Source organism: Gasterosteus aculeatus, chromosome 20 (genome assembly GCF_964276395.1).
Source record: "Gasterosteus aculeatus chromosome 20, fGasAcu3.hap1.1, whole genome shotgun sequence".
NCBI classification, from domain to species: Eukaryota; Metazoa; Chordata; class Actinopteri; order Perciformes; family Gasterosteidae; genus Gasterosteus; species Gasterosteus aculeatus.
In genome coordinates, this window is record NC_135707.1 from 12,233,339 (window position 1) to 12,253,232 (window position 19,894).

Consider the following 19,894-nt stretch of genomic DNA (forward strand, 5'->3'; position numbering starts at 1 on the left):
TTATTATGTTAGAAAAGGTGACAGTAAATCAACAATGAGCCATTTGCAGATCACAGGCCGCACTTTCATTCTGTCCTGTATGCGGATAAAACCCCACTGCACACTGTAGTTGGGGCGGCTTTACCTCGTAGAGTTTTAGTCAAAAAGCTCGCATATAAAAACAGTCAGTTTCCAGATTACATAAGGAGAATTACAATGGATACTTTGACGTCATTTGGAATGACTGCCACCTTTACTGGCTTTATATTTGCACAATTCTTGTTGAACTTCTTGATTGAAAAAAACAGATAGTTTAAACCATATTGCCAAACATATAAAAAAAGAATAAAGCCCTCATGTCAGTTGACTGTTCGAGGATGGAAAAACAGGGATTAGAAACAAACTATTATACAATGCAATTTAATCCAGACTTCTGGGAAGGGACATGGCTAAAAGATTTATGCACATTATTAAAAACAGAGGAGAGACTGAACATTTGAATCGAATGTTATTGGTCTGAGCGACTGCCGGTGAATCACAATGAAAGAGAACATAAGAGGTGAGAGAGCGCGGTCTAGTGGATCATCTGGAGAGGTACACAATGGTTTGTCCTCAACCTGCCTCAAATGAGTTCACCTCAGACTATACCATCAGACTGTACCATCAGACTATACCATCAAAGCATGTTCTTAGAAAGTGCAATCTCTTTGCAAAATAACCAGATTAAATATTTATCTTCAGAATGTAATACAATCCAGTTTGGTGAGAACACCCATGGGCATCAGGAAAGGCCTTTTACCATCATGACGGTCGGTGCGGTTTTCTCATCACACCAGCAGTAATTGAGGTCTGGTGAATTCAATCACCGAAAACAGACAAACACAATGTTGATGAACAGCAATGACCCTTTGCATGAAACAGATAAAGATTGATGTAATTGGATTTTCCTATTTGGACAACAAAGTAGACGTTTTTTTGTTGTTGCTCCCAATTTCAATGCTATCGGAAGTGTTCTTTATCTCGCCAAATTCAATCTGAAAGAATTGCAGAACCAGAATCAGAGAATATTGTCTTTTTTTAATTCTAATCAATTTGAATAAATAACACCTATTGAATGGTGTTTCAAGGTTTATCCCCGTGACAGCAGTAGGGTCTCCTCCATGACTGATACCACAAGAAATACTGACATCTCTTTAATGATTGACTTGAATGTAACATCTCTTTACAGTAACAATATTGATGTGGAACATATTACTGCTTTACATCACACAGATGTCACAGTTACATTTAACCAATAAACATTATATTTGAACATCCAAAGTCTACCCTTTACATGGAAACACATCTGAGTTTTTACATAGACACACATTTTCCAAAGAAAACATATTTTTTGATTTCCTCATATAGCGTATATTTTGATAAATATCAGAGTGTGACGAAGAATCTGTGATGCAAGGTCAGTACGGAGAAGAAAAGAACACCAACAGGGACTATGTGAAGAAGGACACAGAGTCAGAGACACGCAGCGACAGTTCAGCGAGAAGGAGACCAATTATCTGGGGATATTGGGCACAACGCCGAGAGAGAAAAACAGAAGAGGACCGTTAAATTACTGGACTATGAGGGATAGAGCAAAAGTCACATGAAGGTCACGACCTTTGACCTTTCAGCTAACGACAGTGCAGAGTAAAGGGCACGACAGCGAGGAGCTGTCTGGGTGGAGAGAACGAGGTACGCTGTGATTTACGTGCACGCGCAGAGTTATGCTCTAGCACGCCACTTGATTGGACTTGGACGCGATCTGGTCACTGTTGGAACTGCACTCCATGGAGTCGGTGTGCGAGCGGCCGCGCTTCTCCTCGGCGCCGCGCGAGTGTGTTCGTGCGCGCTGCAGCTCGTTGGTGTGCGCGCGGCTCCGAGAGCCATCGAAGGACGAGACGCTGGAGCCGGAAGCTGTCCGGGAACGAAGCCTGGTCATGCTGGCACTGGACACTGGAGACAGAGGAGAGGCGTTTTCTCTGGTTTGTGCTTGTCATTAGAGGGACCCGAGTTACCTCTTGTTCAATCAATTGTTGGCACGATATTGATTCAACCTAGAGTAAATCCGCTTATTCTCTAAAACCCCTGTGAAGGGTTATACTGCTTATCTCATTACAGCGACATGGGGTTGTTAGAAATAAACAGTAGAAGAATATATATATATATATATATATATATATATAGCTAACGACAGTATCGAATATGGAATAGTACTGATTTGTCATTTGTAATAACTAATTTAAGATTTAGATACAGGTGACTTACAGTATCCCATGCCCTGGATGAAATATTTCAAAGCTTCAATCACTTTGGCTGGCTGTATGGAGAAAGACAAATAGCATTAAATATATGTCCAACCAATCAGGACTGCGACTTCTACACCCAGTGAGGGTGTAGCCAATTAAATGTCGCAGCCTACCTGATCCACCTGAGGAAGTCCTCCACAGTCCGCCATCTGGAAGAGCAAATGGCAAGAGTCAAGCTCCAGTCTTTGATACAAACATACGTTTACTTAAAAAAATAGTTATTTGGTTATTTTTTGAGTCAGTCAGTCGTTTGGTTACCTTGAGCAGTGTGGTCTTGGTGGGGTCGAGTTTGGAGTTGCAGTCGACCACGGCCTCTACCGCTGGAGAATTATCTCCAACAATCAGCAGAGTGGAGCACCTGTGAACCAACCGATGTGCAGGTGAATTATGAAGGAGATGTAAGACGCATAAAAAGCTTCGACAGAACAAAAAACGTCACAAAGTTCCTGCTGCTATATGCTCTTTGTAAAGGTTCATGTTCACTAACTTGAGGGTTCTGACATTGATGCTTCCTCCAGGAACCGGCCTCTCCACCTCCAGGGCGTTGCGGCTGTGGTAAGAGCGGAGGAACTGACTCACGTTGGCCTGGTTCATCGTTGTTGTGATGTGGTGACGGTATGTAGCTATGAGGTCATGGTTGGTATCAATCTCATCCTGAAAAGTCAGTTTGATGGAAACAGAACTATTCAGTATTCCATATTTAGAACTGACATTGACGTCTTTTTAAAAGATATTTCCGCTTTTGTTTGGTCATTGTAACTAATTATGCCTGATGACTCACCTTTCCAAACAAGTGTGGGATGACTGTTTCCGGGAGAGTATGGGTCCAGCCAGTGAGCTTTGACAGACAAAACATACACACAATTACACAATTCAGCTGCATTCAGATAATAGCTCACAGCCGATCCCACCACAAATACCACTCACCTTGCTTGCAACAGAACCCATTAATCCCTCAGCGCTGGCGTTGATGTTGATCAAAACCAATCCGTCCACCATATCCGGGTGATTCAGCTACAAACACACAAAGGACCTGATATGACTTTTACAGCTCATTTGCCCACAGTGCCATGTCTTTCTGCCCTCCTCTCATTTATTTTTTGTAAAGTGTGTCATTCACTTAGAAAATCCAATTAATTTCTACAGTTAAAGATTCCAGCCTGAAACATTTAGGCAATAGAAAAGATCAGTGACTCCGCGCAGGTGTGGGGGGTTCACCTCAATGAACTGTCAAGTTCAAACGGGATTTAGGATAAGATTTGGACTCACGGCAAATTTAGCCAGGATGTAGGCTCCAGCTCCAACTCCCAATCCAATCACCCTACACAACCTGCAAAGCCCAAAATCATCAGGTCACACGGACGAACATCCCACTGTGCCAGCTAAAAATATTCCAACGCGAAAGGACAACTAAAAAGTTTAAGATTAACTCACCCAAAGTGTTTGAGGACAGCAGGCACCGCTTCTGACAACTGGTCCATGGAAGGGTAGGAATATCTGACGGGTCAAAGGTCAACATAGCGATAAGCAGGCGTGGGATCCACACTTTTTACTATTTTTAAATTATGGCGGTATCACGACAGAATGAAATTTAAATACATCACCAACCAGGAAGAATGAAGATAGTGAACTTACTCATCATGCAGAGTTTTGGCTCCCTCATGTTGTCCTGGTGCTTCAATGTGACAAACAGGCAAATGTCTAATTATTTCCTGCATGTCCTCGTGGATAAAGAGTGGATCGAAACAGGACTTGTCTATCAGAAGAAAAACGGAGAAATAATTATGTAAGTTAGGTGATAAATGAGGGGAGGAATATGAAATATAACATTAGAAAACATGACACAAGAAAATAATAAAACTCACGCAGATGTATATTTATTTATAGAAAATTATGTAAATATTTGAAATGTGCAAGATGCTTGGTGTTGATTAGAGGATATGATATAAATCCTATATATATAATATAGATTTCAGTCCAGCTGATGAGTTGTAACGATGGATAGAAAACTTAACAAACACCACTCTGCTGTTGGAACTCACGGTTAAGTCCAACATCATGAAATGTCAGGAGGACAGGCAGGTTTGCCTTCGGAGTTCCAGTCATGATGCAGTGGACGTTCCCATAGTGTGTCTCCACATGCTCCTCCTAAAGGAATAAATCACGTTGTCAGGTAATTGACACTCGCCTGTCTTAAGATAAAAAACATTTAGTTTATATTTTAGCACATTAGAGCAGTGTTTATTCATCTTTTTAATTTTAACTGAAACCAGATAATACAAATATTATATATAACAGAACTTACATGTATACCTTCGTAATATGACATCTAATTGACAATACACATACATATATATATTGAAGGTGAAAGTCATGTAACTGCACAAGGATTACAGCTGTATTATCTTAAGCCCTCTGGGATACTTACAGTGATCTGGGTCTCAAAAACAGAGTCACCCTCATTATCCTCGAGAACCATAGTTGCTGATACAGAATAGACCACAAACAGATATGAAGTAGATGTGCAGTAGATTAGTAGAGCAGCAGCCCCGTGCTGATCTTTGATTCTTAAATTCCTCTTTCCTCAAGCAAATTATTTCTTGTCCTTAATCGTATTTGTCGACACTGCCAGTCCTGCAGAATGAGACGTCCTGAGAGCAACAGCGCTTTCTGTTTGAGCTGGTTTATATATACTCCCAACAATGATCTGCCCCTAAGCCGTAACTCCAACCTGGCTCACACGTGGCCAACTGGCCCCTTCCTGTTTTAATCTGACCTCCGGCTGCTGCATTCCCACAGAAACAACACTAGACTCCAAAAGGGAATTAACCAGTAGATCTTACACTGCAAAAACCCAAATCTTAACTGCGAGGTTTTCATCCATCTTAAGATACTCTGAGCAAAAATATCCAGCTGTGATTAAATATAATCATTCAATTTATTTATCAATATCTATTCAATTTATATTCCTCCAAAGTCACCTTTAAGTAATATATTTGTGTGTTTCATACGCAACCCTGAAATGTTTTTAAAAACAACCAGACCAGTGCCATGTAGCGTAAAATATTGCACTAAATGCAAATATGATTTCTAAGAACATTAAAATCAAAGATAAAGCCTGTTTTTCTTCGCTGTGAGGCTTCAGTGGAATCACAACACGTTCAGCCAAGCTGTTAGCAGGTCAGCTGTCTAATCTCAGCAAACCATCTGTTCCTCTCAGCAAAACATTCAGTCCTATGCAGCTCAGTTAACCTCGACGCTCCTGCTAACTAGTGCATTAACTTAATTTGGATGTGGCTCTTACGTAGCACTAATTAAACCAAGAGGTACGTCTAAAAAGCTCTGACTTTCTAACTTAATTTGTGAAGCCCTTTTAAAGATGGAATGGTATATTTGTCCTACTAATAAATCTAAGCCTTCAAATTTATGAATTATAGTTGATACCTAAAAACTACCCTGTAAATATGTTAGATTGTTTGTTTTACATGGTTTTAAAGTATAATCTAATCATCACATCACAGGACAGAAACTGAAGTTGTATAATTAATGATAAACAAATACATTTTTGGATACACAGCAGTTGAGTTTAGACCATGGCTCCCCTCCATAAAACTAAAAGGAGCGTTCCACCTCCCACGCAAATGTTCTGCAAAAAACTAATTTGACGATATCACATTTAATCTCATTTATATCACACATTGCTTTGCTCTTATTTTCCAGCAGTTTTATTTCCGCTTGTACTAGTGTACATACCTCTTGGCACATTTGAATTATAAACGGTGTAAACCATCTGGAAGCATTGCAAAGTGTCTTATGTTGCAGAGATACACTGACACTGCAAGGACTGCATAAATTAGGGGTGTCAAACATACGGCCCGCGGGCCGGATCTGGCCGGCCGTGACATCAAAGTGGACAGCATGTGGCTCCCTACCTAAAATGAGTTTGACAACCATGGCATGAATGGAAGAATTGTGAAGCCACAAGTGTTCTTCCTCTCGGTAGTCCATACGTCTTCTTCCTCCCCGTGTTTTACCAGAATGAGACATATATGGGATATGAGTCTGAAACAACTGCACACATTTAAAGGTTGATTTGGTATTTAACGCTGGTATGCAGGTATGAAAGGTGTTATAAATCTAAATTCATACGGCATTTTCTGGATCATGATTTTGTTTTAAGAATGAGACCTCAAGTGATTTATTGCACGACGTACCACTTGTTGACATTCCTTACAGTTACGTCTTTGTCAAAATATCTTGACCTCTGTTTTATAAAAGTTGACATGGAAGCAGGGCTGATTATTCATTAATTATCTCTATTCAAATATATCCCTTGTGATGCAGCAGGTCAATTCTTTTGGGATTAGCTTCACAAAATCAGGGTGGGAAAATTAATCCGAATCCGAATCAGCTTTATTGACCATGTTTTCTTACACGCACATCTGTCTTTTTCCTTACTGGCAACACGCTGTACATACAGTTCCTTTTTTACAAATAAACAAGAAAAACAAATTAAAAATAAAGACAACACAAAAAATGAAATAGGTGAAGAAAAGATTAATTTAGCACTTACAATAAAGATAAAAATACAAATATTATCAATTATGTATATAAGACCATACCTTGTGAAACAACAGTGAAATTGCAACTGGAAGTGCAGTGTAACTGCTTAATTGTTCATTACGTAGATGGCCGGTGGGAATTAGCGCTAAGTCAGGTGGCCTGCATAAAACACGGATTCCTTCGCATCGTGACCGTCAGCATGCTGCAGGCTTATTTAGTTAGCAATTGTCTCTGGCACAGAAAATATTCCCCGGAGAGCTGAGGGAGGTTTAATCCATTTAGTGGTGGCTGAAGAGCACGGCTGAAGACAGCAGATGGGTCTTACTCACGTTAGTCCAAAGCCATTTTAACATCATCCTTACCCTAAGTAAACTTGGGCCTGCTACCCTATTGCACCATTAACCACTGTACTTTGTACTCTTTTCAACTGATTATTGCGTTCCTTATTTTAAAGAGACATGAAAATGAAGAAAAGCCAGTATTAACAATCTCAGGTCCCTGCAGTATTTGTCAGTATCGGTACTTTTACGAACCCCACCGCTGTAAAATAGCCATATGAAGCTGCATTTGATCCGTAACAACATTGCCCAAGCATGGAGCAGCACATGCTGCACCTGTGTGTTATTGCCACTAGATGGGGATAGAGTGTTGACTTTCTGCATATAGCGTGTTAACTGGCAGCATGTACAGCAGCCTCACAATATCAACACCAAGCTTTGTTTTTTACCTGACAAGCCACTTTTTTGAAATGACTGTTATATCAAGTAATTTTTACTTGGCACTATGTACTTGAATTTCACACATCTGAGGTTAAATATGTTCAATGAGATATTGAGGGAAGTCACACACATTTTTTTTGTCTGTTTTGAATATTGTGTGGGAGTGTCTATTTGAAAACAGAAGGATTGGACGGTGAGATGGAAATTGACTTTTGAAGGCCAGAATAATCAGCATATGGTGAAGTGATCCTTGAGTCCCATGTATCATTTTGAACCTTCGGTATAACCTGTTGCACATGTGTTTTGGATATTCTGTCTTGTTGGTGACGAGTAATTCCTGCTTCTGTAACACTATGCTGCATGACGGTACGTAACACACACACTACCTGTTTTTTTTCTTCCTAATCTTCAGTGCTGAAGGTTTACTGCAACATATATGTATAATATTGCTGGCACAGTAAAGTTGTATTGTCATGCTGACAGCCGGTTGTCATGGTAACTCTTCAGTCTGCAGGTGAATGTCCTGCTGTCCGACTCTCAGCTTTCAAAAACTCTAATTATACGCACAGCAGCTGCTGCCACCCGCCACGTGCTTGACTGTGTGTGTGTGTGTTTCTTTTTGTGTATGTACAGTATGTGTGTGTTTGTTGTTCTTGTGTGTTATTAGTATGTATTGGATTTTTCTCTTGTGTGTGTGTGCATTTTCCTGTAAGCATGTTTCTGAAGATGTGTACGTGTTTATGTGCACAAACACACCTGCACTTTATAAACTTTCTTGTATATTATGACATTTGAAGGGTACAGTATGATGTGTTATTTTCATGACTTGGCTAGAAAAATATATTTAAGTACATTAGTATTTTGGTGTAGTATTTTAGTATTTTTAGCCTTAAAAATTTGACCGTAGACAAAATTAAAAGTAATGCGAAGATCCATTCGAATTTCCCGTCTACTCCCGTCCTTTTTATGTTTTGATTTGATTTTGATTTGATTTAGTTTTAGTTTAGCCTAAAACATACAGATACATACATAAATATAAATACATTTAAAGTTATCCTATCTTGGTTATCTACTTGTAACCCTTACAAGTCATTTTACTTCCTCTTGGGGGTTCCGGCTCTTATGGAAACACTGCTTTAAATAATAAAAGTCATGCATCTAGTGGCACTGTTGGTAGTGGCAATTTTTTTATCTGAATATCCTGTATCATATTATATAAATAACACCTGCAAGATAACATCCCTCCGAATCAATTGCAACCTGCACTCATTGTAAACTGGGATGCTGTATAGGTAACACTGGCATACAGTAATCATTTGTTTACTCTAGTAATCTAGTTGAACTACAAAATATTAGCATGGCTCAAAACAGGAAGCCCCTGAAATACGATACGATCTAACAAGCAGGATGGTGCTGGTTTTCTACCCCGCCTCTTTAAGCACTCCATATGTGTGAAACATGGCAGCTTACAGTATGAATATTAAACGGCTAGTAGAAACCCTTTTTCATATCCAGTTTCTTCTAAATTGCTCTGGGGATTACATAGTATTTCACACTGCTGCACGAGTAGTGCGCCTGAGGGACAGAATTACAAACTAGTCCAGGGGAGGGGTTGCACTTTGTGATTGGGTACTTTAACATGGTTTAAACATTCATCAGTCATTCATTTAGGAGTGAATTACATAGAAATTCCTATGGACGTCAGTAGTCACAACGAGGTTTTATAAAAAAAGATTGACCATATATTCGTAGTTTAAAGATGGACGGATAATAAGACATATAATAAATAAAGGATTGTCAACTCTAAGAGTGTAACAATTTCCTTTATTATAGACGTACATGTAGGTTGCTTGAGTATCTCCTTTTATGCAACTCTATACTTCTCTTCCACAACATTTCAGAGAAAAATGTTATACTTTCCACAACACCAAATTTGGCCTTCATGTTTAGCTACTCACTGTAAAGTGAAATTAAAACAAAAAAATGATTATCTTCTGATTAACTGAAGGATGAAATGTTCCCTTCATGAGTAAGGAATTCATTTTCTTACTTATTTCATATGAATAAACTATTTAAAGGCCCAATGGTTGTTGGGGTCAATAGGTGAATAAATCCTCACAAATCTGAAAACAGGCCTGTTTTTCTTCGCTCAGGCACAGTTGGCTTTTTTGATCTACTACGTGGTTCTCACACAACAGCAAAGTTGCAGACACATAATGCATTTATGTACAGTAATATGGTGCATTGCTATAGATTTAACAATCTCAAGAATGAGTTCAAATAGCACCATAATCCTCAGTGCTGTTGTAAGCATAATTCCAAAACATCAAACTAAGAATAAACAGTGAATGGGACAGTTTTTTAGAAGAGTAATTCAACTAGAAAACAAACATTGCCCTTAACTATGTAAATTTTTCAGAACAGGACTTTTACATTTATTTGAGCATTTCCACAGTGTACCTTCATAATATGCCTTTTAAATTAAATGAACTGCATATGTTTAATTTAACATAACATACTGTCATAGCCTGGCTGCATAGTCTTGACAGACAATCCGTTGAACTCGTGAACTGTTTTTTGATTCGTGGAGAAAAGTATTTTTTATTGGCCCCATCAAATATACACGCACACACACACACACACACACACACACACACACACACACACACACACACACACAGTTTAAAGGATGTTTGACATGACTCACGTTTGTATGGATGAAATGAATACACACACTGGAAGGTTTGATATGAGAGAACAAGGTCATCACGTATCCATACTCATATTTTTCTGCTGTAGTCCAAATCTGGCAGTTGATTCTAAACATAATAATTCACAACCATTAGAGGCGCTTCGGTCGTTAAAACAAGACTTGAACACTTGCTTAACATTTCGCCGAGGTAAAAGGACTGTGGAGCCTTGGCAGGGCAGACCGTTGCTTTCATGACGCCAAAGCCGGCACCCAAAATGTTCTTTCGGCTCAGTCGAAAGCACAAGACGACCAGCTGAGAGTTGACTTACAGGGTGTCAGCTCACGTTTCCAGAAAACATTGCAGCAAACCTGTTTAGGCCAGTGCAATGCTGTTGGTAGTATCAAAACAGATGGTCCCACTGGAGCTGACTCCTCCCCAGGGGGGTCAGATAGATGAAGCCTTAAAAGTGAGAGTGTGTGCACTTACAAGACTGAGACAGAGGGGGGATGTCTGAAGTATTTGGGCTGGGATTCAAAAGTATTTCAAGCAAACTTCAAAGCAAACTGACATTAAAGTGGTCTCGAGATGAGAAAGGTGCCGTGCAAATACAAGTCCATTTACCATTTAGCTGAAGAAAACATCTGAATTTGCTGAAAGGCGTAATCCCACTTCAAGAATATGACTGACAATATTTTTGTCATGTTATTGAAAAATTACATTTTCACGTACATTACGTCCACACTTCTATGACTATGAGAGGTAATCAGTGGTGTTTGTGTGCGTGCTACACAAGTCTATGCAGACAGCCAATTCGGGTTTGTTGTCATTTTATTCAACAGTACACTGGGTTGTTGCAGACACTTCTGGTGAAGATCTGCGCTCTCCTAGGAGCCCCTTTCTATCTCGTTTTATAGATAGTTATTAAAGAAATACAGGCAGCCAGCCTCAATGACCCTGGTTGTATTTACTGTACAAGGTAAACTGTCTTTTTAATCTCAATGTCTCACTAAAATGTTTCGTTGCATGCCATGACCTTGTTCCCTTTTCTCGTGACCATGTTTACAATCAGGTGATCAGCCTGTGCTTTAAGAGGTGTAAGATACACATGCTGAACAATGTGGGAAGAAGCCGTATTCACCTCCATTCTATTCCATGTTTAGAATGACATCAAGGCAAACTAGTCGCCTCCCTTGTTCTTCTTTGCTCTGGAGGTTTTAATCTCTCACACAGTCGATTTGTTTCTGAAAACCTAATGATCATTACTTTTGTTTTTTTTTATCACTGACAACCCAGAAAGGAAATGTTGAGAGAAAATGAATCGCTATAAGGAGAGTAAGGAGTGAGATAACACTGAGCCATCATGCACGCGACAAACACAGATCCAGTCCTGAGAGAATGTACACGCACAGACAATTACTTACGCAATAAGCGATCTTGAACGCTCAAAATTGAATGTGATGAACTGGAAATTGTTGTTTCCAGGTTTTTGTTGTTCCAGTAGTGTGCTTCAAGTTGTTTTAGCTATTGGGAGACGTTCTTCAGAGGTCTGTGCGTGGGTGAAAACTCATGTCAGAGTGATTGATAGTGCGTTGAGGCCCCGGCTTGTTCTGCTTTAAGACGTCTTTGCGTATGACTTCCTCGTGACTCTGCACTCACGTATCCATACCCTCAACCTGTCAACAAATCGGGAAAAACAAAATATTAAAAAGTCAAATACAAGGCTGCATGGATCTTTTGGAAGCCTGCTTTAATGATGTCAGTTTAGAAACACATTGTACACACACTGCAATTTGTCCTCTTTTATTACATACTGATTCACCAAGAAAACAGTTTCACGCAGTAGTTCGACTTTAGGAACACAAATAAACGGGAGACTATTGTTACGCTAAGGAGAAAGTCAATTCCATGAACTGGTACTCAAAGGTTTTACTTGTCCAATCTGTCTGGTAGGACAGTCTATTTTTAGCTGGTGCAAAGGAGGGAGAGGGGGGAGGACAGAGGGAAGGAAAACAAGAGAGGGTCCAGACAGACGTGCCATGACAGGAGCAATCCATCGGACCTCATCCTTTATTTTCAAAGTTATTTTACTTCATTTCGAGAGAAACATGAACTGATCTGTGATTGTGTTACTGTGCACTGCACTGCATGTGAGACCACACGCCTCGTCCACCGAGCCTCGTGTCCTCCTGCCTACAGGAAGGTTTAGGAGGAGGAGAGGAGGGTAAAGACGGCACCTTGTCTTTACCCTGGAAGAGGGGAGGGGGGGAAAAAGGAGTCGAGTGGATGAAGAGCACAGGAGGAGGAGGAGGGTAGGAGGGTAGGAGGGGGGGGGGGGGGGGGGTGAGGCTCCTCCGCTCTCCCTCTAAGAGCATTAACTGTGGAGTGTTCTGGTAGTGACAGGGGCTGTCAGGGTCAGATGGCTGCTCAGCCTGATTAGACGAGCTCACAGCAGATCCTCGGTCCAGAGCGCTGCGAGGCAGAGCCACCAGCAGACACGCACGGTAAAGACAGCGCAGTGGATACCGAGAGGCCGGCGAGGCACAGGGAGGCTTCGGTGATACAGTCAGGCATTGCAACAGGTTGTTGCACAAAGACTTCCCCTTTCTGCTCGTTGACTGACAGACATTTCAGCTTCTAGAGGCAGAAAAAAAACTAAAAGACTAAAAGCCGATCGGCTTTTCTGTGAGGAAGAGGCAGAAGAACCGTTATTCAGCCAGCGGGTGGAGATGACATTGAATAGCAGGTAAGGACAATCACTTTATAGATATGTTACTAGATACAGTGATCAGACTAGTCACATTTTTCACTGTAAGAGAAAGTGAGAAGACAAGGCTGATCTAGCATTATATACAGTTTCTTCCACAAACTCTGCTGCTATAGACACAGCTATAAATACAGCTGCCGGTCTTCTGTGTCTACAGGGGTTTACTATAACGGGCAGTCAGCTGGTTGTAGGTCATCACTCACTCTGTTGAAGGATTACTGCATGCTTTTGCAGGTCTGACGGTGGTTTGTGGACGTTTCTGTTCAGCGGTTGTCCACTGAGGCGAGGAGGGAAGACTGTATGTTTACCGTTTCAGAAACAATCTAAATTTAGGCATTCAGCATATCCTCTTTTTCAGAGTGACTTCCACTGTTGTTGTCAACTAGAAAGCGACGGAGGTGAATGTGCAGACAGGATTGATCCTATTTGAGGCTACTACTAACCTGCCTTGTTGTTGTCTTTACTACTAACCTGCAAGATTACCGTGTTTCACATCGCAAGGACTGTGGAAGGTTTGGCAACCTAGCAAGGCTCTAAAATAAAATTGAGATCCATTTTTAACTTCTTTGGGTCCAGCTTGTGACACGGAAACATCCAGGAAGTCAGGCGACCAACTGGCAACGCACCTGTTTGTATGAACTAAAGTGCGCTCTGAGGCAACAGAGAAGCTCTGCCTCACAGTTTTAATTGAAATTACTGCTGCAGTTGCTATTTACCTCATGTTCCTTTATGCTTTAATATGATTTTATACGAAGTCACTCACCTTTAGATGTCAGCTTAGTGCCTAAAATATCTACACTACTTGTGAAGAGTATTCAAATATGTCTTGTGTTTAGATGTTTTGGATCTTTTTTTAATTCCTTGCCTGTATCTTAGTTCCAGTGCATTCAATGCTTTGTCTTGTCTGTGTCCGTGCAACATTATAGCTTTTATTCTCAGTAGAGTTGTATTTTGTGATTGCTTTGCATGACACTGTCAAAACTGTAATGGCATATTAAATTCATTCAAGAAGTTGTATCTACACTTCTAATGATATGGATGGAAAATGTATGACGTCTATCCTGATTAGTGGTAACAACAGGATAAATTCCTAATTATAGATAATCAACAACCTGGAATAGACTGAAGTCTCCTGGAAGAGTAAGTCGGCATGTGATTATAAAGGGTGTGTGCCTGTTTGTGTGTGTGTGTGTGGTAAGTGTATTGTCAGAGCTGAGATGAAGAGTCGAGGCTGGATTAGCCAAAGTACCGCCGACCTTTACTTTGTTTTTGTCTAAATATTTGGACAACATGGGAACATGAGTAGGTAGATAATAACCTAAAAATAATTTCTACAGGTTATCAAAAGTTTTATTGTCTGATAAATGATTTCTTACCAAGTAGAGTAATTCCAAGCAGTGTACTTTTCCTTTCAAGACAGAATCTGATGTCCCACAGACCATGTCCTCATTTACTTCCTCCTATACATTAACTATGGCACACACATCATTGTGTATGTTCATGTCAAAGCAAGGCAGAATTAGGAAACTTGTAAATATCAGCATTCTTGAATATATGCATAGTGGTCTCTATATTTGGCAAATAGAATTAAGAATCAGTCAATTTAACTTCATCCTTTTAAACTAATACTATACAATTGTTATTTAAGTTCAATGGCAATGCATTCAAAGCTGTATATATGCACATGTTACATTACATTACATGTCATTTAGCTGACGCTTTTATTCAAAGCGACTCACAATAAGTGCATTCCACCATAGGGTACAAACACAGAAGAACAAGAAACAAGAAAGTGCAATTTCCTCAAATAAGCCAATTTACAATTTGCTATAGATAGGTGGCGTTAAAAGTACAATTTAAGTGCCACAATTTGTTAGTCTTTAGCCGAGGTAGAGTCTGAAGAGGTGTGTCTTTAGTTTGCGGCGGAAGATGTGAAGGCTCTCTGCGGTCCTGGTGTCTTCAGAGAGCTCGTTCCACCATTTTGGCGCAAAGACAGCGAAGAGTCGGGATCTAGTTGAGTGTTTTGCTCTCAGCGATGTTAATGTGTGGGATTCTCTTTGTGCATCAGCCAAACAGCTACTGTCCCAAAGGACTCCATATTCCTGTCATTTGAATATTTTGCGGATTTTTCAGAACAATGGAACAAATCCCGAATTAATGATGTTGTATTTGTAGTGAGTTATGCTTTCGAAGGGTTCAATTTTGTCTGTGTGTTTGTCATTTAGAACCGCTGGTTGATGGAGTTTGTGCGGCGGAGTGGTGACTACTGCCACGCTCAACACCTTTAGAGCCTATCTGGGATGAAGCTGCATCATGCAATCCTGCAGCCCTGAAACCTGAAAGACCATCAGCCCTCACCCCTGTGAACCAGCCAGCCCATGGGGTAACACGTGGAGCCTCGCCACCGGAAGCCAACTGGAGACAGAAGGACAGAGAGAACTACTGAGGGACAAGGAGCGAAAGAGAGAGGGACCGGAGGAGAGACAATCAGAGAGATAGAAACAGAGAGACACTGTAGCATCCGGGACTACAGAACCGATGGGGTAATAACTGTACCCAACACAACAGGACCTCGGAATTGAGAAAAAACTTAAAGGATAAAAAAAGTATCCCAAGTGGAGGTTCACGAGGAGACAAGAAGTCCAGAATCACCTAAAGACGACTTGATATTAGTTCCAAACACAGCAGCTACCTGGAATAGCTGGAGGTAAACGTGAGAGTTGACTGGTCACCTGAGCTTTACTACACATGGTGATGCACCGACACTTTTTAACTCCTCCATATTAGAGAGTTGTATGAGCTAAAATCTGCTTTTGTAAGATTTATTTACAGGAATGCTTTCATTTCATGTCTTTTTCTGAAAATATTGCATTGAAAAAACACACACGCCCACACACACGCACACACGCACACACACAAGGTGGCCTGATGTGCTTCTCATGTGTTCTTGGGTGTTACTTGAGCTGGGAAGAACCACTTTCTTAGTAATTTGTACATAAAAAGTGAATAGTAAATCGTGTCAGTGTATGGGTTAGGTAATGTCAGATTAAGGGGATTGACATTACAATTGTATCCCAAAATACCCTCCCAGGATCAACACAGGGGTAATTGATCAAATATTTAATGGTCTTGTGCTGAGGTGGAGCATCGCATTCCTCTTTGAACACTGTCCCTGTTCTAGATGTGCTCTTCTCACTCTACGTTACATGAGACTAACATAGGACTGTTAATATGTGACCTTGTGAAAAGTCGCACGATTATGTTACAGGTTTGATTGCATTTAAAACATTTTCAATAACGGAAATCAGCCATCAATGATCTCGTTAAAGCTCTAGCTTCTGGGGAAAACTTAACATGGTGTCATGTTTTGTGTTTTTTGAGCAAATATCTAAGGATCTTAAAAATGTACACAAAATGTGTCTCAGATATTTGAAATGTTAAATTCCTAGAAATAAACTGTACATTTCTCCCCATCATTAAAAGGTCAGAGGTCAACCTGCGATATCAAAGGTCATGCAGGCCAACATGAACCGACCAGCTCCGGTTGAACTGTGCCACAAGAACATGAGATTCCTCATCACACACAACCCCACAGACAGCACACTCAGCTCCTTCATAGAGGTAAAAAAACATGTCTGTGCCTCGACAGACTCCCATCGGTACACCGAAGAGCTCGAGAGAGATTACATACACATACCTCATGTATATACTGTACGTTTTCCTTTTCAACGACGTGCAAGCTGAAAATGTTATTCAATTGATCTACGTGTTTTAGCAAAGTTGAGAAAATGATGTCCGGCCGCCTTTGACACTTTCAGGACCTGAAGCGCTTCGGCGCCACCACAGTTGTCCGCGTCTGTGACACCACGTATGACAAAACACCGCTGGAGAAAGACGGCATCACTGTGGTGGTGAGCATGCGCGTGCACACACACACAGACACACACACAGACACAGACTTAGTGTGACATAACCAAAGCGCAGCGTGCCAGAAGTACTGTAACAGTTCCCATTTCTTTCAGGATTGGCCGTTTGATGATGGAGCCCCGCCCCCGGTGAAGCTGGTGGATGATTGGCTGAGTCTGCTGAAAAAGAAGTTTCAGGAGGAGCCAGGATGCTGCGTGGCAGTTCACTGTGTGGCTGGCCTCGGGAGGTGAGAGACACACCAAAAAGGAGAAAAGAAAAGCATTATTTTATTGTTTTTGTTTGTATTTGAACCGAATCTAAGACAAGGAGACGCTGCACAACAGGGATTAAGATGTAGAGAAAGTTTCTGGTAAAACTAGGTCACACTGGAGGGATTACAGTCACATTGTGTTTTTTCCCAATATATATAATAACACTGTACACAACAACAACATTTGATACCAAATTCAGAAGGCATTGATCTTTCTAGCACGTGTTGGACACTTTGCACACACACAGATTCTAGTTCTGTCATACGGCCTTATCAAAGCTTTTTAAAGATGCGGGTAATTACTCAGACAGCAGTCGTAACAGACATGGAGGTGACTGTGTGTGTTTGTGTGTCTGTGCATGCATGCAGGGCTCCTGTGCTGGTCGCCTTGGCTCTGATAGAGAGTGGGATGAAGTATGAAGATGCTATTCAACTCATCAGACAGTGAGTTCATCATGCAAAAAAAGACAAATATTAAAAACAAACAAGTTCTTATTTGGATTGTGATATATTGTAAACCATAAAGATTTTTGTAATATGTAAAGTGCTTTACATTGATTATAAAAACCTCTTTTAAAAACCACAAACTCAAATTTATGAAGTTAAAATTGAATTCATCCAGATCTAGATGGTTAAATAAGGGTTATACCATTGACTTCCATCATACATTGTGTGTCTTTATGTGTGTCTCAGGAAGCGCCGTGGAGCCATCAACAGTAAACAGCTAACCTACCTGGAGAAATATCGATCCAAGCACAGACTCCGCTTTAAAGACTCTCATGCACAAAAGAACAAATGTTGCACAATGTGAACACATACACAAAACACTAACGAACAAACAAACAGACAGACAGCCTGTGGTACTCGACGAATAATCTCAGGAAACCATACAGGCCTTGTGTCACCGTCAAAAAGAAAGATTTCTGTCTACAGGCTTGATTGGCCCCAGTTTTAATAGAACCCATCTTTGTTCCCTTGTTTGTGATGATCTCCTGATTCATTTATTGGGACGTCATTGTCACAATATATTCAAGATTTGAGAGATATATTACAGTTAAAAAAGATACAGAAAAAAGATGGGCGAGGGAACCAAAATAAAATATAAATTACTTTTTGCAAACACAAAATACCCAAAAATGTTTTGGGGATTGTTTTCATAAAAAAAATCCTTCGGGCGCTCCTATGTGGACCTCTAAACAGATTTGGTGTGGTTTATGGCCTTCAAAACCTTAAATTATAACGTTTATTTTGAGAAAATACCATTGAATTTTAAGATTTTGTACTGATATTCAATAAGTTTAAACTTCACCATGATCCGAGTATGAAATTACATGCAGTATTTCTTTGATTGTTTTTTTCTTTCTAATTGTTTTATGTGTGAAAAACACTAACAAAGAGTTAAAATCCTAACACATGGAAACACGGGATTAAAATCAGTTAAGTAGCTCAGTGTTTTTAATGAGAAATAATGTCAATACTCTGTGTAGATTCTGTATTCTTTCTTTTACGTTATTCCTGTTGGTGTCTTTTCTCAGTGTAATTGCAGATATAAGAGCTAATTTCCATGCTACAAAATTTAAATCTAGTTCAAAAGTGCTAAATGAAGAAATCTAGTAGACATAAAGCATTTGGTTTTGTTACAGTTGCACCATTACTTCATTGTGCTCAAGTTATGTGTTTACATATCAGTGTGTGCATTATATTATGCTCTGTTTGCTGACACCTGCAAAAAGAAACATTTTTGTCTGCAGCAGCTGATTTGAAGAAAGGTTTAAAGTACTTCCTAATTAGGTCATTCTTAATAATTCACCTTTAATGGTACATTACACATACAGAGCGATGTAAACTAGTTGTAAATAATATTATAAATAATATTAAATAAGATATCTATTTTATTCTCATAAAGGTCAGGGTTAAACATTCTAATATGTTAACTAAAAAAAGTTTCAAAGAAATTGAAAAAGGTATGAAAAAGTGTTTTCTTATTCTAATCTTTTTTTTGTCAGGGAGTAATTCCTCCATTAAAGAGTCAGTCTCACTTTTAATCCACAGATGATATATGAGTCAAACCCTAGCACTAATAATGATGGGCATCATTTAGACTAGGTTACAGTATATTACACATATTTTCTTGTGTGGTGGTATTTATTCAGTTGTATTGATCCCGAATGAGGCGTGTAACCAATCGATTCAGTTTTTGCCGACGGTGGAGCATACACCTTTTATGGATTATTAATTGCTTGTGATAGTCTCATCATCTGATGTCATGAACAATAATTTGTAAGAAATAAACTTAACCAGAGGGTTAACAATTGAAGAAAAGATGGTGAGAGGAAAGATAATGTACCATCGTTACCTCAAAGTTTAACAGATTGGCAGTTAAATTGTTCATATGTGTGCGTGTGTTTATTTTACAATGCGTGTGTGTTTTTTTTGTAGCCATTGTTAATCTTTTGGACTGGCCGGAGCTGAAACTACTTATGTACAAACAAATGCTGTAAATGTCTGTATGTTTGTACATTTTTGCACTGTTTAATAAAGGGTTTGTTATTGTCCCTATATTTCAGGAGGTATTCTTTAATTTCTCCGTCTGTTTTATAAGGCCGATATGATTTTTTTTTTTTGAGCCTTATCAAGTTTCATTCTGCTAGAAA

General features: G+C 39.8%; 2 protein-coding genes across 6 annotated transcripts; one reads left to right on the plus strand and one right to left on the minus strand.

The window, feature by feature from the left end:
• Positions 1-1,159: 1,159 nt before the first annotated feature.
• LOC120810094 (protein NDRG1) lies at positions 1,160-11,885 on the minus strand. 2 transcript variants are annotated; one of them, XM_078095303.1, is made up of 12 exons: positions 11,721-11,885; positions 4,367-4,472; positions 3,960-4,080; positions 3,759-3,821; positions 3,594-3,654; positions 3,252-3,338; positions 3,106-3,162; positions 2,812-2,978; positions 2,583-2,682; positions 2,438-2,473; positions 2,284-2,335; positions 1,160-1,971 (listed from the first exon to the last, which is right to left on the minus strand). In XM_078095303.1, the coding sequence occupies exons 2-12, from the start codon at positions 4,428-4,430 to the stop codon at positions 1,748-1,750; spliced, it is 1,032 nt and encodes a 343-aa protein (XP_077951429.1). In that variant the 5' UTR covers positions 4,431-4,472; positions 11,721-11,885; the 3' UTR covers positions 1,160-1,747. The 2 variants fall into 2 exon arrangements, with proteins under 2 accessions (XP_077951429.1, XP_040020295.1); XM_040164361.2 differs by lacking the exon at positions 11,721-11,885 and adding an exon at positions 4,753-5,049.
• On the plus strand, positions 7,761-19,801 carry LOC120810106 (protein tyrosine phosphatase type IVA 3). Of its 4 annotated transcripts, none has more exons than XM_040164381.2 (8): positions 12,692-13,042; positions 14,164-14,203; positions 15,289-15,770; positions 16,547-16,684; positions 16,882-16,974; positions 17,086-17,216; positions 17,610-17,684; positions 17,934-19,801. In XM_040164381.2, exons 4-8 carry the CDS (start codon positions 16,577-16,579, stop codon positions 18,049-18,051), a joined length of 525 nt encoding a protein of 174 aa, XP_040020315.1. In that variant the 5' UTR covers positions 12,692-13,042; positions 14,164-14,203; positions 15,289-15,770; positions 16,547-16,576; the 3' UTR covers positions 18,052-19,801. The 4 variants fall into 4 exon arrangements, with proteins under 4 accessions (XP_077951430.1, XP_040020314.1, XP_040020315.1 ...); XM_078095305.1 differs by lacking the exon at positions 12,692-13,042 and adding an exon at positions 13,265-13,361; XM_078095304.1 differs by lacking the exons at positions 12,692-13,042; positions 14,164-14,203 and adding an exon at positions 7,761-7,972.
• The last annotated feature ends 93 nt before the right edge of the window (positions 19,802-19,894 follow it).